The 18,274-nt window shown below is 58.3% G+C and overlaps 1 protein-coding gene across 4 annotated transcripts in view; it reads right to left on the bottom strand.

Annotated features, from left to right (window-relative positions):
• FBXL18 (F-box and leucine rich repeat protein 18) overlaps positions 1-18,274 on the bottom strand; it is an 82,051-nt gene that overhangs the window by 24,796 nt on the left and 38,981 nt on the right. For 2 of the 4 annotated variants that reach the window (XM_086692587.1, XM_086692585.1), the window contains one exon: positions 12,245-16,966. The exons of 1 other annotated variant lie outside the window; for it this stretch is intronic. In XM_086692587.1, the coding sequence (XP_086548713.1) occupies positions 16,810-16,966 (157 nt within the window). In that variant the 3' untranslated portion in view covers positions 12,245-16,809. Of the gene's footprint in view, positions 1-5,469; positions 7,768-12,244; positions 16,967-18,274 lie in introns of those variants that run through there. One more of the 4 variants, XM_086692586.1, reaches the window with a different exon arrangement.

The raw sequence follows: 18,274 nt of genomic DNA on the forward strand, positions 1-18,274 counted from the left end.
CCCTACCGCCCCCCAAAAAGATAGCTGGGCGTGAGCGGGCCCAGAGCTCTGCGAGGCCTTTCTCATTCTAGAGAGGTTCCATCCCTAAGTATTGGGGAGCCCAGAGGGATGGGAAGCAGGAGAGAGGAGGCTCCCTGTGCAGAAACGCTGAAACAATGTATTAATGAAGCACAAGGTGGGGGTCAGGGTCGAGCACTTTGAAAGCAGTCAGTCCTAGGCAAATGCAAGTCTGACTTAGGAACCCAGATGGGGGGAGCAGGATTTTCCTAGGGCTGCTGACGGACCTCCTGGAGACAGGTCTGCAGAGGGAGGCTATAGGGCTCTGCCTTGGCCTGCCTCTGGTCTGCTAATCCATCAATGATTGGCACAAAGTGTAAAAATCACCTGATGAAATGGACACCTGATCGAAAAAGCCAAGAGAGACAAAAAATAAGATGTATATTTAGTTTTACCACCACCTCCCAAACCACCACCATGAGACCCACAAGGGCGCTCAATGTTGGGGGGGGGGGGGTTGCTCGCAGTTGTGAGCCCGGTGGGCTATGTTACTGAGAAAGCTGGTTGTCCCGCTGGGTATGGAGCATACTTTAAAAAAAAATCAGGGGGGCACCTGGTGGCTCAGTCGGTTAGGCGACCAACTTTGGCTCAGGTCATGATCTCACAGTCCATGAGTTCGAGCCCTGTGTTGGGCTCTGTGCTAACAGCAGGGAGCCTACTTTGGATCCTCTGTCTTCTCTCTCTGCTCCTCCCCAGCTTGTGTATTCCTCTCTCTCTCTCTCTCTCTCTCTCTCTCTCTCTCTCTCTCAAAAATAAACAAACATTAAAAAAAAATTCAGGGGGTGCCTGGGTGGCTCCGTTGGTTAAGCATCCAACTTCAGCTCAGGTCGTGATCCCACGGTTCATGACTTCAAGTCCCACATCGGGCTCTGTGCTGACAGCTCAGAGCCTGCAACCTGCTTCGGATTCTGTGCCTCCCTCTCTCCGCCCCCTCCCCCACTCACGCGCGCACGTGTGCGCTCTCTCTCTCGCTCTTTCTCTCCTCTCTCTCAAAAATAAGTAAAGACGTTAAAAAATTAAAAAAAAAAAAAAAAAAAAAAAACCCCAAAACACTCTTACAATTCAATATAGGACAAATGATCCGATTAGAAAAAAAATGAGCAAAAGATTTGAAAGGACATTTCGCCAAAGGTGACACTCTGCTCCACCAGGTGACAAGATGTTCCACGCCAACAGTCTCTAGGGAAACGGGATTTAAAACCACAGTAAGGGGGCGCCTGGGTGGCGCAGTCGGTTAAGCGTCCGACTTCAGCCAGGTCACGATCTCGCGGTCCGTGAGTTCAAGCCCCGCGTCGGGCTCTGGGCTGACGGCTCAGAGCCTGGAGCCTGTTTCCGATTCTGTGTCTCCCTCTCTCTCTGCCCCTCCCCTGTTCATGCTCTGTCTCTCTCTGTCCCAGAAATAAATAAACGTTAAAAAAAATTTTAAATAAATAAATAAATAAATAAATAAATAAATAAAAATAAAATAAAATAAAAAAGAGAGGGAAAATAAGAGAATGAGGGAATACAACATAAAAACTCAGCGTGCGTCCCTCGCACTCAGGACGAGTACTGCCTCCTGACGTTCTAGTTCCGGTTACTATGTCTGTGTTCCCTGTACTGGGTTACGACGTAAAATACAGTCTTCCTGGGGGTCCAGGAAAAAAAAAAAAAAGGTGACAGACACGAGGTGCCGTCACGGACTCCTGAGCGGGGGAGACACCCACAGTGCTGTCCCCCACGACCCCCACGGCGTTGAGTGAGGCCTGAGGGGACAGCCCGGGGACGCCTGGGTGACCGGGAGCTTGGCTGAGGGGCGCACTAGGGGACACATGGGGCCGTGGGGCCTGCGAGCCCCTCATGCGGTGGGCCAGGCAGGCGCTGGCCTGGGACTCGCTGCGGGAACCCGCCCAACCCGAGCAGGGCCTCTCGTGGGCAGCCTAGGGTGGGGGAGACCCTCCCCAGTGTGGGGGACCCGGGGCATGATCCGTGGGGGGGGGGCTCGAGGGCCGACAGCCCCCTTCAGCCAGAGCGACGTCCCTCCCCTGCGTGGTCCGGAGGACGGTGGAGGGGGGGGCAAAGGACTATCTTTGCTACCCTGACGCGGCTTCTGGGAAGTTTAGGACCCGAGCTGCGGGGCCCCGAGGGCCTGAGTCCCCCCCCCCCCCCCGCAGCTGACGCTCCCTGCCATTTCTCCTCCCTGAGCCTCACCCCAGAGTAGGGGTCATGGGGAAGTCCCGTGAGCCCGCCTCCGGGCAGGTGGTGAACGCGTGTGGCCCTGCCCGGGTGAGTCCCGGGTGCCCACGTCTGCCCAGCTGCAAAGGAGACCCCCAAGCTGGGACTTGAAGGATACACCTTCAAAGGGAAGGTGCCCTTGAGCTCAGTGGGAGCAGAGTCCCCAGTAGGCTCTCCCAGAGTCCCCCTGCCTGCCTGGAGGAGAGGGCCGTGGGCAGGCAGAGGAGCTAAGGCCCGGGAAATATCAAGGCTGACCAGCAAGATGGCTGAGCCCCAGCGACGGACCCCAGGGAGCTTGCCTGGCAGGCCCGGCGGGCCCCGTCTGCGACGGACGGTGGGCACCCGTGGCCGGAGGCGTCCTCTTAGCAGGCAGAGGTCGGGGCCAGGACCCTCAGAGGCTCTGCCCCGGGCTTGCTCTGAGCCCCCTGCCGTCCATCAGACCCCAGGGACCACAAGAAGAAGGCACCTGAGAAGGGAGCCCAGACCCACCCGTGTCTCCTCCTCCCTGACCCACCACACCCAGCCCAGCGTCACCGGGGGCCGCTCCCAGGAACCTGTTCCCGGAACGGAGGACGGAGAGCGGGGCAAACTCGAGCCCCTGCGCACTGGTGGCTGTCCTCACGTGCCAGGCACCACGGCCAGCTCAGGGGACACAGCAGACCCCGCCTGCTGTCGCGGAGGGACACATGGGACCGACGGGGGCTGTAGCCCCTGAGAGGCGCCCAGGGTGGGGTTGCGGGGGGGACGGTGCCTGGATGGTGAGTGTGGCCGGCTGGGCACACAGGGCATGTCTGGGGCTCACAGGGGCCTGTGGCACCAACGCTGACAGGTCAGGGAGGTGACGGGAGGCAGCACCTAGAGGCCACACAAGCACGCGAGGAGGTGGGCTTTTACTCCTGTAGGTGTGACTTCGGACAGCCGTGGACAGAACTGCGTGTGTGTGTGTGTGTGTGTGTGTGTGAGATAGGTTTTTTTGTTGGGGTGTGTGTTCCTACCTCAGAACAGCCTGTTTAGCCAAGGTGGCAATCGGTGCCCGGGCCCTGGTCGCTGTCAGCAGAAGTGTCTGGAAGGAGTCTGAAGTCCTTGCAGCGGGGCCTGGCCCATCTGACGGGGGAGGCACGGGCCCTGGCCTCCCGTCCCACACCCGCCCTGCCTCTGCCCTCTGCCCTCTGCCCTCTGCCCCCACTCCACACAGCCCCCAGCCCAGGGCAACTGTTCGGCTGCCTAAAGCCTGTTTCTTCTCTTTCGCTGTATTTTTTTTTTTCCTTTCTTTTTTGGAAGCAGCACTGCTCTGAGATAATGGTGCTTCTGGGAAACAGAGCTGAGGGTCCTGTTTGTGCAAAGAAACTGTTTTTGCTCCACACGCAAGTGCCATGTTTATGCCATAAATCGCCCCCCTTCCGCGGCTGTCCTCCGCCCTCCCCTCTCCTGTCCCAGCCAGAGTCTGGCCCCTGCAGGGGAAGTGGGGAAGCCGGGCTGGGCTGGGGGTGGCTCCGAGTGCTCACCTGGGCTGCCGAGAGCCCCAGGGACCGGACGCGTGGCCCCACGCCCCCCAGGCTTGGTCTAGGCCTTGGTTTTCCCCAGCTCGAAGGGGGGTTGCAGACTTGGCTGGGGAGTCCTTCTGGGGAGACCACACACGTATGGTTCAGCCCCAACCTCACACAATCACTGATGACGCGCCGAGGGCTGGGCCCCGGGAGCCATAAAAGGGGTTCAGACTGCTTCAGGAGTCAAAGGCAAGCAGAGGAGAGGGGTCCAGGTCGGGGGGCTCAGGTCACCATGAGGGTGGGCGCCTGGAAAGCCTGCTGTCCAGCCCTGTGACCACACCTGGCCCTGAACCAGTCCTGCCCTTGCTGGGGGGGATCAGCAGCGTTGGGACTGGCCGCCTTCTTTTCCTGGCCACCCTAGGGGGTCTGTCACTCACAGCTGACCTGGATTTCTCTGCCCAGGATGACCCACAACCGTGTAAAGACAGGCTGCTGTGCATAAGGACAACTACATCCCTGTGTCTGGCGTTTGCTGCTGTTGTTGGCCGTTGGTTTAACACTCAGGACTTTATATACGCATTTGAGGAACAAAAGCCCTGAGCATCAGATTTCTTTTTTTCCCCAGACACAAGTGTTCCAAGGAGCCTGACTTGAGCCAAACCAGAGTGAAGAGTCTCCACCTTCTCTCCCTCTTGACCGAATGCACGTCCCCACACATGCAACAACAGCTGGTCCAACCCTGGGCACAGGGTTGGGCGCCTGGACAGGAAACACTGGCGTGGAGGGGACACACGAGCCACAGGACAGGAAGCCATAGTTCGATTCACCACTGGGGGGATGGTGCCTGTTCTCTCTGGGGTGTACTGACACCTCAAATTCTAAACACCTTTGGACCCTGGAATTTTCTTTCTAGGAATGCTTTCTGTTCTAAAGAAAAAAATATGCACACACATTCTGTTTATAAGAACACTCACTGCAGCTCTGATTATAAACGCAAAAAACTACGGGAGCCTGGGTAGCTCAGTCAGCTAAGCATCTGACTTCGGTTCAGGTCATGATCTCACCGTTCGTGAGTTTGAGCCCCGCATCGGGCTCACTGCGGTCAGCAAAGAGCCCACTTCAGATCCTCCGTCCCTCTCTTTCTGCAGCCCCCTCAAAAATATATAAACATTTAAAATAGGGGCACCTGGGTAGCTCAGTAGATTAAGCATCAGACTTCAGCTTAGGTCACGATCTCACGGTCCGTGAGTTCGAGCCCCGCGTCGGGCTCCGTGCTGACAGCTTGGAGCCTGGAGCCTGCTTCGGATTCTGTGTCTCCCTGTCTCTCTGCCCCTCCCCTGTTCACACTCTGTCTCTCTCTCTCTCTCTCTCTCCCCCCCTCTCAAAAATAAACATTAAAATAAATAAGTAAATAAATAAATGCAAAAAAACTAGGAGCAACCTAAATGCCCAATCATGAGGGATCAGTTGAATAACTCAGGTAAATACAGCTGTCATAAGTCACGGTGTAGAAGATTATGGGGGACAGAAACGTGCACCACATACACAAAAAGCAAAAAGAGAGGTGGGCAAAGTCATCTGTGGAATACAATCCCGTCTGAGTCTTTTCTGATACATACATACACATCTAAGTCCAAAGACAAAGGCCGGAGAGATGTACTCTGAAATATTAATGTTGGGATTACATTATTTTTCCTTTGTGTATACAGGCCGTTTTTCAAATGAGCTTTATTTTATTAGGGAAGAAAGCCTGGTTGAAAAAGTGAATTCGGGAGGGTAACGGCAATTAACAGGGAAGTCTGCCCAAGGCACAGACGTAGCACAGGAAAATGAGGGGTTCGCTCTGTTGGGAAGGGCCAGGGCGGGGGGGTGGGGGGTAGAATTCCCCTGGAGGCTCACGGCAGAGGCGGCTGGGTTTGGAGAAACACCGCGGACTCTGCCGAAGCCACAGGAAGAGCTGGGTAACTACAGCAGGGGGAGAAACATATGCGACGAACAGAAGACACCTGCTGTGTCCCTGAGGCTGGCTCGTCAGCCAGCCGAGGCCAAGGAGGGCCCAGCACCCCGGGCTTGCCCCCGGGGGGCGGGAGCAGCTCACGGCCTCTGCTTCAACGGTCTCCAGGTCCCCTGAGAGCAAGACGTGGGCAGAGCACACACTTAAGGACGTAAAAATAAAGGCCCTTGTCTCCCTAATAGATAGAGCGTCTATAAACCAATAAGAAAAACATACCAGAGAAAGAAACGCTCGATGGCCTTTAAAATACATAAAAAGATGCTCCACTTTGCTCATAAAAGAAACGCTCAGTGAAATCACACTTGGATACTATTTTTCACCCACCCGATCGGCAAAATTCAAAAGTTAGAGAACACCCTCTATTGGCAAGACCGTGGGAAGCTCAGATTCTTGTACATTGTTTGTGGGAATGTAAATTGGTTCAACCCACCCCCGTGGAGGCCAATTTGGGCAGTATCTGTCTAATTACAAATGCATACACTCTCTAAGCCATTCCACTCCCAGCAATTTATGTTACAGACACTGGCACACACGTAAAATGATATTCAAGATTCAAGTGATGGTATTAATTTGCAGCATTGTATGTAAGCATAGAAGACTGAATCAAACCATCTTAAAAAATGTTTTAATACTTACTTTTGAGAGAGAGAGAGAGACAGAGTGTGAGTGGGGGAGGGGCAGAGAGAGAGGGAGACACAGAATCCAAAGCAGGCTCCAGGCTCCTGCCATCAGCACAGAGCCCAACTCCGGGCTCGAACTCATGAACTGTGAAATCATGGCCTGAGCCAAAGTCAAGAGTCAGACGCTTAACCGACTGAGACACCCAGGTGTCCCTGTGGTTGAACATTTAGATGCGTCTCAGTCTTGGAGTGCCTGGGTGGCTCAGTCGGTTAAGCATCTGACTCTTGACTTTGGCTCAGATCATGATCTCACAGTTCGTGGGATTGAGCCCCACATCAGGCTCTGCACTGGGATAGTGCTTGGGATTCTCTCTCTCCTCTCTCAAAATAAATAAACTGTAAGAAAAGGAATTTAAAAAAATGTTCAACCACAGGGGATGGGTTGAATAAGTTGTAATTGCCACCCGGTGGAATATTACCCAGCTGTCAAAAGTGATGCACGAGGGGACAGGAGCGACAGTGGCCACATAGGAACCTTTGAAAACTCACGCCTTCGTAGAAGCAATGGAAAAAAAAGGGGCAAAAAACGATCAGAATCAATTTTTTCAGAACTCTGGAAATTAATCAGAGGCCTGCAGCAACCTGGGGAAATGTTTATTCCAGAAAAATGAAGGACTCTCGGTAGGGACAGCATCCCATGGGGTCTTACCCGCCCATCCCGTGTCTCACTCTGCAGCGAAGCACCTGCCGAAGGCCCCACCCCCTTACACCATCACCGTGGGGGTCAGGGCTTCAGCACATGAATTTGGGGGTGGACACAAGCATTCTGACCATGGCACTATATGGTTCCACTTCTAGGTGGTCCCAGGAGTAGTCAAATTACAGAGATGAAGAGTAGAAAACCTGGCTGGGTGTCTCTGAAGGAGTTCCTCAAAGCCCACCAAGGCTTTGTGAACTGTTCCCCACCACCCAGACCCGGCAGGGGGCGGGGGGGGGGCTCCTGTCCACTCTGGGTTTGTCTAAACTGCCCACGCTGCCTCTGGCCGGCTCCAGGGACCCCGGAACCACCCTCACATTGGGTAGCCCACTCCCCACCAAGACCCCTCCACTGATGGCCGGTGTGTACTTGGGTTTTGCTTTGCACAAACCTACCCTGATCGTTTTATCACAGCTCGTGTAGTATCCTGCAATCTGCCCTTGGGTCCATACACCGTGAACAACCTTCTGTTTTATCGCACAGAGACGCGATCTGTTCTCGTTAAGGGCTCCGCACTACGTTTTTAACAAAATTATGTCTGTTTGCTTTGTTCTCCTGTGTGTGTTTGGTTTTGTTTACATCTCAGAATTGAGTTCATCCATGACCATTATAGAAAATCTGGAAAAGGACGGAAAAGAATTAAAAGGAAAAAATAAAGTCACCAGATAATCCTTCCCTTTGGCGGACACGGGGGCGGCGGTTCCTCTCTGCCTTGGCCAGCGGCCCTGCGCGCCAAAGGATGGGTGGGAGGGAGACAGGCGGGGGGGGGGGAGGTCCTTGCCGGCTGCTAACACTGTGGTCAAGGCCCACAAACTTAATGGCTCCATCAGTCTGACCCAAACCTCACTGGCTAAAATCCAGATGTTGCCAGGGGCTGGCTCCTCCCCGAGGCCCTAGGGGTGAATCCGTGTCCTTGGCTTTCCAGCGTGTGGAGGCCACACGGTTCCCGGTCCCTTCCTCCAGTCACAAGGGAAGTTCTCCCTCCTCTGCTTGCTAGGACCCTTGTGATTATGCGGGGCTAGTCTGTCCACGTAACCAGTCCGCTGATTTGGGTGAACTTACCTGCCCTTTGCCACGTAACCTAACATGGTCGCGGGACCTGGGGGTGCGGGCATGGACATCTTTGGGAGGGGGGTGTTAGGCCACCTCCACAGACAGCCTCAGGTCCAGGCCTGTGTAGGCGGTCAGTGGGAGAGAGGGACCTGGGGCTCTGGCCGCTCCCCTGGACGCAAAAGCAAACTTGGGGGGTGTGGGGAGTCGCCATTCGGTAGGATTTACATCATCTGACACCTATCAATTTTTCTTTATCTGCGTTTGCTCCCTTATATGCCTTAATCATCGACGTCCTGAGTAACTAGTACATTTGGAATCGGGACACTTGGCAACTGGGAGGTGACCTCCGAGTTCTGAAGCCACGGACTGACACGCGGGCCGGATCGTTGTGTGGAAAGATGCTCAGCCCACGCCCGAAATACAGCTCTGCTTCTACAACCCCCTAAGGCTCCTCCCAGCCTTAAAAAATTCATATGTAGACCCAGAAATTTCACTAACGAGAATCTCTCCTAAGGAAAGAATTCTAAATATAGAAGAACGCTCTAGCACAAGGGTATCAGAGCAGCATTCCCTGGAAAAGTGGCTAATTAGAGACAACCTAATTGTCCAACGACGGGGGACCAGCAGCGTCCACGTGACGGCAAACCGTACTGTTAGACGGATGGGTCTGGAAGGACAGAAGATGCTTTTATCACTGCAGGTATAAAGCAAAACCCTACATTGGACGATCACAGTCTGAGAACGTTTTTTAAAAGCACAGGACGAGGACTCCAAGGACATGAACTAAAATATCAACAGAGGTTCTCTCTGGCTCCTAAGAATGTGGGTCATTTCTTTTCCCCTTCTGCTTCTCTGAATTTTCCAAATCTTCTGGGCTCGATAGACACAAGAGGAAAGTTGAACTGAACTGGTCGTGCTAAGTAATTGGGGTGTGAAACGGATCCGGCCCTCGAGCAGGTGTGTGAGTGTGCGTCCCCGTTACAGTAGGGCGAGGGTGTGAACAGGAGTGTGTAAGAGTGTGGGTGCCCGCATGCACACCATGAAATTCGGCGTGGAGGTGGGAGCGACCGTGGGCGAGCGAGCGGCGCGAGGTGTGTCGGCGCGGGTGTGTGAGCGGAGGGGTGAACTGGCACGGGTGCCCGTGTGAACACTTGGGTGTGTGACGGCTGGGGGGTTGTGAAGGCAGGTACGCGAGGCAACGTGTGTGGGAACACGCGTGCGCGCATGTCAGCGGCTGGGTGTGAGCTACGACGTAGGAGGGTATTTGCGTGTGAGTGGCCACGTGTGGGTGTGAGGGTGGATCCGCGCTCGCGCTTGTAAGGGGGCGTGAAAGGGTGAGAGAGGGTGGGGCCGGGGTGTGTGCGGCGCGAGTGTGAGCGAGGGCAGCAATCCGCGGGTCCGGGGGTTCCAAGCCTGCACCCCTCTTGCGGGCCTTCCACCTCCTTCCTCACCGGGGTGGGTGGTCGTCAGGGCTTCGCCCAGGCCCCGCTCCTGGCTTTGGCCGACTTCCCCAGGCGGTGCTGCGTGTGGCCCCTGCAGCCGGGGGGGCCAAGGGGCAAAACTCACGATGCGGCAACTTCCCGCGGCTCGGGCCCCAGAGCGGGCGGGCAAGGTCCGAGGGAAAGCACCCTTTCCCTTCTGGTGTGGGGCTCCGGGCAGGCCACGCGAACTCCCAGAAGACCCTCGGCTCCGGAAGGTCAGGGCTCTGCGACGCCTTCTCCCCCCGCCGGGAGAGGCAAACGGGGCAACCAACAAATCCTGTGCAAAGCTCTGGGTGGCAACCAAAGCTTATCATTCTTTTTTTTTTTTTTTAAGGCTTTTATTTATTTATTTGAGAAATAGAGGGAGTAGGGGAGGGGGAGAGAGAGAGAGAGAGAGAGAGAGAACATCCCAAGCAGGCTCTACGCCATCAGCACGGAGCCCAACACGGGACTCGATCCCACGAACTGTGAGATCGTGACCTGAGCAGAAATCAAGAGTCAGACGCTTCAACCACTGAGCCCCCCGGCCGCCCCCAAAGCTTGTCATTCTCACCATCCCTCCCTCCTCCAGCCTCGACTCCTGACGCTTCCAGTGCAAACCCCGTTCACTCACGGGCGTCCGGCTTTTCCATCTCCGCCACAAGAACAGCTTCGCTGGAGGTCGTTTGGATGGGTTTTTTTGCGGCTCAGCCTGCGGACAGAGGCCAGGCCGCTTCACACGCCGTCAAGCCCGGGCGCGCTCTGGCCTTTCCGGGCCGTGCAGACCTCTTCACGTCTCACTGCCCCCAGCGGCACAGTGCTCCCCACAAACCAGGGGTATCTGCTGAGGAGGCCCCCGGGAAGCAGGCGTCCTCCCAGGCTCGGCGGGTCCCTCCTCCTCCACGGCAACCCGCGAGGCCGGGTGAGGTTGGCCGGGGAAGCCAACGGCCCGGGGGGACAACGGCCCGCATGCAGGCACCCTCCCCTGACCACGAGGCACTTGCTAAAAACGCCACACTGGGCTCCCGTCCCACACGCTCTGCGAGTGACACCTCCCTCAGCGTGACTCCCACCGGGGGCTGCGACGGCACGTCCCCTTCCCTTGGATCTGGCGGACCCGTGACCGTCGCAGTGAACGGAGTGTGTGGAGGTGACGCTACGGGATGTCCAAGGCTAGGGCACAGCGTCTGGGTTTCCTGGGGACTCGGCCACTGTGCTGTGAGGAAACCCAAGCAGCCCACGTGGAGAGACCACATGGAGAGGCCACACGCAGGCAATCCTGCCACAGGCCCAGCTGAGGTCCCGGTCGATGGCCTGCATCAACCACCGTCACCTAAGAGGCCTCTGGAAGATTCCAGCTGCCGGAAGAGGCTCCGGGCACCAGGGAACTGGGGCAAGGCACCATGCCACGCCCTGTCCAAACACCTGCCCCACGGAAGCCACGAGCATCCCCCAACTGCTCATCTACACCCAGGGCGTGGTTTCCCGCCCTGGCTCCTCCCTCCACCACTCACCTGTCACCCTAACCACGGGGTCACACGCGTGTCTGAAGCACAGGGCGCTGGATTTCTCGCTCCTACGCCCACCCGCCCTGGCCTCTCCGCCTCGGCTGGCACCTTCCGCCCCGCCCACGCTGCAGCCACAGCCCCTTCCCACAGCCCTGGTCTGCTGCCGGATATTTCGGCCTGAAACATGCTGCAAATAAGCCCGTCCCAGAAGCACGAATCCAGTCACTCCTCTGCGGTCCCCAGCGTCCTCAGACTCCCAGAGCCGGGGACTGGGGGACAGAGTCTCAGTGTGGGAAGATGGAAAGTTCTGGAGCGGGATGGTGGTGACAGCTGCACAGAAGTGTGCATGTGCTCAGTGCCCCTGAACTGGACACTTAGAAATGGTTAAGGTAGTGATTTTGTTATATATATTTTACCACAATTAAAAATACATATACAGGGGCACTTGGGTGGCTCAGTCGGTTAAGCCTCTGACTTTGGCTCTGGTCATGATCTTACCGTTTGTAAGTCTGAGCCCCGCATCAGGCTCTGTGCTGACGGCTCAGAGCCGGGAGCCTGCTTTGGATTCTGTGTCTCCCTACTCTCTCTGTCCCTCCCTCGATCACGCTCTCTCTCTCTCAAAAATAAACACTAAAAAAACTTTTTAAAAAAGATAAGGAAACGCATTTTTAAAACTTAAAGCATACACATACACACACACGTATACATAATATAAACAAAACGGACACGGTCCCCACGGCCCCTGGGTAACACCTATGGCAGACAGTCACCAGGCACTGCCAGAGCTCAAGCTGCCACTGGGGAGCAGACAGCGGCTTCAGGCCACGCCGTGACCCTGCGTCCTGCCTGCCCGGCCACCTCCCTCCCCAGCGCACGTGAACTGATCCAGCAGCTTCCTCCGGGGAGCCCCGGACAGCCTCCGGATCCTCCGCCGGGTCTCACGTGTCCGTCCCGGTCACCCCAACGTCAGAACAGCCGTGGGTGATTGGTGCCCCCCGCCCCCCAGGGGTGGGAAAGGTCGCAGGGGAAAGGTCAGGGAGGGTCCCTCCCGGAAGAACTGCATGGCCACCCGTCTTTCGAAATCAAGTCCACTTTATTTGAAACTTTTCACATGCCACAAGTTTACATGAAAATACCCATTCAAAATGTCATTTGGACACAAAATTCAGGAGTGGGCATCACCAGACAGATAAGGAGGTCTGTGTGGAAAGGCAGGTGACACATATTTGGTCACTTAGCACCTGGTCACCACATACCGTGAGACCCCCTGCCAGCTCCCCCCACACCCCCTTGGAAACGTGCCGAGCTCAACGGCTCCGGGTCGGCCGCGCAGGGACAGGCAGTGGTCGGCCGGCAGAGGGGCGGCTGGTGCCAGCGCTGGAGACCCCACCTGCGCCACGGTGTCACGTGGCACCCCACCCACGCACTCCAGTGAGCAGAGCAGACACGCCTCCAGTTCACACCGTTAGGACTCCACGGGAAACTATTCCCTCGTCGGGTCTGGCAGCTTCTGGCGCAGACTGAGCCTCCCAGGTGGTGAGTTGGGCTCCCTGACCTCGCAGCGACAAGCAGCCCCGGGTCCCCCACATTCCCCATCTGGCTGGCCCGGAGAGGACCCTGTGACGTCAACGCAACGCCCCACACTCCCGTGGTTTCTGGAAGAGTTCCAGAAAGCAGACGTTCAGGTGACACCACCCGGCCTGTACCCGAGACCTTAGACATTCACGTGCCCCGTGAGAATTCTGCGCCCCCGACGCGGAGAAGGCAGGCGAGCACCGCACGGGCACCGAGCCCCTGCCACGTGATCCCGTCCCCTCCTGCCCAAGCAGGGGGGGAGGTTCAGGGCCAAGGCCACGAAAACTTCGGGCGCCCGTCCTCCTTCCACATCTCCATCGCCTCAGGTTTTCTGGCCGAAACCGCCGAAATCTCCCACCGTTGGCCTCACCGATTTCTCATGTCATCGTATTTCTTCTTACAAAGTCTCAGCAATTCTCAAACCTCCAAGGAGCAAATAACAAGGGCAAGAGGAAGCGGGAGGCTGCCTGCTGCCCCAGGGCCACTCAGAGGTCGTGAGGGTGGGTCCACAGGGCAGGGTCCCCCGTCCTGCAAGATGGGGACGGGTCGCGGGGTCACTGCCTTCTTGGCAAAGACTCCGGGAGGGCCGCTGGCATGATCAGGATGGCACGTGCTGGTTTCAGACCCTCGTGGGCCCATAGACATCCGGGTCCTCCGGCTCCTGCGGCCCTGCTCCCCTGGGCCCGCTCTCCTGGCCAGAACCCGCCACGTTCGTCCTCCCGTCCGATGGCCCACAGCCGGGGGGCCCCCGTGCAGAGGTGGTTGAGGGGGCAGTGCCCCCAACACCCAGCCTTGCAGAGCCACCCGAGGTGCATGGGGCATCATCCAGGTCCCATCCTGGGCCACAGTCGCCGGCCCGAGCAGAGCACACCCTCCAGCCTGGTGGACACGTGGGCCCAGACCCGTGAATCGTTGGGTCCTCAGAAGGGTAGCTGCCAGGCAGGGATAAGGTCTGCCCCCCCAGTCATTTGACAGAGTGAAGAGTCCCCAGTCCAGCCTCCTTGGGCTCGGAAATGAAAATACTCGCATGTGACAATGAAAAGCCAATGGCAGGGAAGGGAGCCTGCGGGCCTCTGCTCTCCTGGCGCTCCGGATGCCTCCCCCCGCCCCCCCACCCCCGGAGCACCTTCAGACGCTCCGGCCAGGGGCTTTGGTGGCGTGGCAGCAAAGTCAGGGCCCGGGGAGCAGCACGGCCGGGCCGGGAGAGGAGCGAGAGGAGTGAGCCGCCGGGTCCAGGGGCGAGCTGGGCCCAGGAGGGAGGAGCGGCCGTGGGAGGGCAAGGGGGCTTCTGTTTGAACAGGGATAAATGCCCCGATCTCTCCTCCCTCACTGTCATTCCCACCTTGTCCCCGGGCCGCTTTCTCTCTCTCTCACACCCACACACACTCACGCGCACACGTGCACACATGCACACTCGATCACATGCAGAGGCGAGCACACGGCAGGCGACACTCACGCGTGTGCGCACAGATGGACACGTGTGCACATGCACACGCAGCCACCAGTGCTGACCAGGCCCCTCTCAGCAGGCAGCATATGGTCCGCACTTAACAGCCCAGTTCTGCCAAGTGGGGACCATTAGGGTGGGTTCTTTTCCCAGCATAAAATGCTGCAGAATATAAATTGCAATTAACGCTGCTGCCAAAATGGCACTTAGCGCGAACAAGCACATTATTAACATCTGGTGGATCCTGTCTCGGGTGTCGAGGCAGCGGAAATTCTCGCCCTAAGTAGAAGAACGGTTACAGGGGACGCTAACAATACAAGGTCTACTGTTTGGGGGCCATTTTCCACGGCGGCTCTTGCTCCAGCCTCCGGTGAACGGCTCCTCCCAGCCTGTCGGTGGGCGTAAGCGATGCCGCTGGTTGAAACTGCTTGCTCAGGACAACGGCCGTCCAGGCCGGCACGTGAACACACGATCGCAGCCTCTGGACAAAGTGCGTTCTCCAGCCTGAGCCCAGGTTGCTCTGAAGGAGACCACCCAGGGCCCTGGGCCACCTCCCTCCCGGGTCACACCTCCCTAGCGGTCAGGCCTCGACCAGACACACTCCTGCACTGAGCACGAGAAGTCACTGCCTGCACTGACCGCGCTTGCCTGGGGGTCTCTAGGCACCGCCTGAAAGAAATGTCCCCAAACTGGGGAGGGGAGGTGCTCCCACCAACTCTCAGACCCTCATCTACGGCCACGTGGCCCCCTAGGGACCTCAGCCTTGTCTCTCCGGGGCCCAGGGCGGTCTGTCCCTCAGCCTGCAAGGCCAGGCATGGCTCTCAGACTGCATCGGGACCTCCAAGGTGAAGGCTGCAGGGCATTCACCTGCAGACAGCCTGCAGACCAGTCCCTCTGGCCAGGCTGCAGAAAACTGCCAGCTGCAGCCTGGGGCAAGGAAAGGGCGTGCAACCCCCCCCCCCCCCCCCCCCCCGCCCCCGCAGCCATGCAGACCCCATCCACTCAGACAGGGGAGGGGAGAGCAACCAAAGTTGCTGGGATGGGCAGAGGCTGTGGACAGGCTGTTTCTCCCAGGGCCCTGACCCCAGGCCTGCTTGATTCCTGCAGCTGCTGTCTGCCCCCTCCAGCCCCTCAGCCCGGCGGGGTCAGAGGCTGCTGAACCGTTTGCCCCTCACGAATCCAGGGAAGGAAAGGCGAATGAAAAGCCCAGGGACCTGGTCTTCTAGTAGATCAACTGTAGGACACACTACGCAGAACGGGGGAGTGGGGGAGACCGTCACCACAGAAACCAAGCGGGAAGACGGCCGGGCTGGGGGCCGGAAAGCAGACGACAGCCAGGATGGGCCCCGGCAGCATGAGCAGGGCCCGGTGGGTTCTGTGCCCCTGGCCCAGAGCACAAGGCCGCCTCCACAGACTGGCCTGCCCCTGGCTGGAAGGTGCCCGGCATCCCCCACAAGTCTCCAGGAGCATCGCCAAGGGCAGTGGGGCCGGACTCTCTGGGTAGAAGGAAACCAACCATAGCCCCTCAGGAGCTCCCGGATGAGGGGCCGACGGCTCCGGGGGAGTCTTGCAGTCGAGAAGGCAGAGGCAGTGGGCTCCACACAGGGAGCGAGGCCCTGGACGCTGGGCAGTCGCTCCCCACTTTTGGAATAGCTGCACTGAATTTTTTAAAGTGCTAAATAAAGCTATATGAAACGGGGTAATTTGATCCCTCCTCTGGCCTTAAATGTCCTTCCTAACTTTTAATATTTCAGGTTGCTTTAATGAAGTCAGGTGTATCTGTACTTTCCCAGAAACACGGGGCTTCAAGGGGGCTGCAGGTTTTAAAGCCGAATGTCATGACGGCCGTACGGCAGGCCAGACCCCAGGCCGTACCCCGCAATCCCAGCCCCGGGGGGCCCTGCCCAGCCAGCGGCCCTGAACTTGGCTGACGCTGTCTGCCTGGAAACATACTGGGGACATTACTGGGTTAAAACGTGTCTTACTGGGAAAAAGAAGCCCAAACGTGCAGCCACAAAACCTGTGAGCTCCCAGCTGGCCTGAGGGAAGGAGAGCACGGTTACCGGCAGCGTGGTCGTGTCACAGGGTAAGCCGAGTCACCCTCACAGGCACCCGCGCCGCCCCTCCACAGAGCCTGACGGCAGGTGGCCAGGAACACACGCACAGACGGACACTCCGGAGGGCTGAAGTAGCAGTGGGGGCAGCCCTGGGGGCCTCATCGGGGCCCTCAGGAGCCGGCGCCCCGTGATGGACGCAGGTCTCAGGTCAACACCCATGTGGGGCCCTGCAGGTCGCCCCGACAGCCGGTTCTTCCTTCTCATCCTCCTCACGGATCTGAACCCACGATTCAGCGAGGGCCAAGAGAAAGCGAGAGGAAGCGCCGGGGGGGCCCTGGGGGTGGTGGGTGCACAGGACGGCTGGGCGGAGGGGGCTTTCTTCGTCTTGTGACCCAAAAGGCCCTGGCGTCCGGCAGGGGCAGGCGGTGGGCAGGAGCGGCGAGGCCACGTGCCCACTCGGGGCAGTCCCGCTTCCTGGCCCAGGAGACGGACAGAGGCGACAGCGGCAGGCGAGAGGCTTGGCTGACGGAAGCAGCTTCGGCCAGTGCGAGCTGAACCTGTCACCACCACAAGTTCGGTGGCTCCTCGGCCACTCTGCTCTTAAATAAGGTGATCTCATCCAGGTGCACCATGGGGACGTCCCGGATGACATTGGTCAGGCCCTCGTGGAGCAGAGGGAAGATGACGACATTCAGCGCGGGCCGCTCAGCCTGGAAACTGAACCAGAGGCAAGCCGTTAGCGGGGCCCTGTGGAGGTGGGCGCCGCGGGGGCAAGGCGCAGGGCTGCAGGGGGAAGGCGCAGGGCTGAGCCAGCCCACCCACCAGCAGAAATGGGCCTCTGGGAGCAGCGGGGCGGGGGGCAGCCAGAGGGAAAGCCACCGACTTAGGGTGGTGGCATTTCTGTGGGGTTCACAGGAGACACCCAGACACCCATTCTCCTGCGAGGGGAGGGACCAGGAGAGCGGCCTGTCGGAACAGGCCATGGCATTCCTACACAGTGGGGGCTCCTGGGAGCTGCAGAAGCCACACCTGGCCAGGACAACACCCGCAGGGGGTGGAGAAAGAAATGGCAGCCAAACCTGCCTGCCCACAGGCCACCCTATGGGCACAGAACCCCCCAAGTCAGATGAGGCGGCCCTCTGCCCGGCCCTGCTGCTAGGAGCCACAAGCCCTCACCTGAAGTCATGACTAAGGGGGGTCAGATTTCCTCCCCACCCTCCCCACCCCACAGAGGGGGCAGTCTGCCCTGCCCACAGCACACAGGAAGCGTCCAACTGCCACGGAAAGTCTCGGGTCACCCTCCCCGGGGCCCCGCGTGGACAGCCAGTGGGGTGACCGGCCCCCATCACCCTGGCCGTGGGGCCCCTCCCTCCCTGCTTAGAGCAAAGTCCCTGTTGGTACCCGCCCACTCCGCACAGTGGCCAAGAGACAAAACACAAGTGTGGCTGCAGGAGCCCCAGAAAGACGACACGCTGGTCCCTACGGAGTGAGACAAAAGACCTCCAGACCCCAGAGCGACTCTGGTTCTGGAAGAAAGGCCCGTCCCACGGGTCTCAAGGGGCAAGAGATGCAAAGGTGCCCACAGGACAGGGAACCTGGGCATCTGGCAAAACAGAGGCAACTCCCCTACAGCCCCGGGACTGCTGAAAGGGACCAGGAAACCGCGGCCCCAGACCTCCCTGGGGTCCCCAGTGGACACAGTGATGGATTTACGACACATGGAAAGTAAATGCCAGAAAGGTACTCATGAAGCTGGATGCTCTGGCAATAAAGATGCCAAGAAAATGCCTCCCGGTTCCGCATTCAGTGGCCTGCTCGCGGGCGACGGTGTCTGTGACCGTGAACCTCAAGGCAAGTCCTTGCCTGCAAACCCGCCGTGCAACTGACTTGAAACAAAATATCCTCGGATGTGGGATGTGCCTGCAAAGACTCCCCTGCCCGCCAGCCTGCCTTCCCGAGGCAGCGTCACCCCAGGCTCTTCACAGGCTGCTGTCAGGATGCTAACGGGGGAGTAATTTCTCACCC

The sequence above is a fragment of the Puma concolor genome, chromosome E3 (assembly GCF_028749965.1).
Source record: "Puma concolor isolate L17-30 chromosome E3, mPumCon1.1.hap2, whole genome shotgun sequence".
Taxonomy (NCBI): Eukaryota; Metazoa; Chordata; class Mammalia; order Carnivora; family Felidae; genus Puma; species Puma concolor.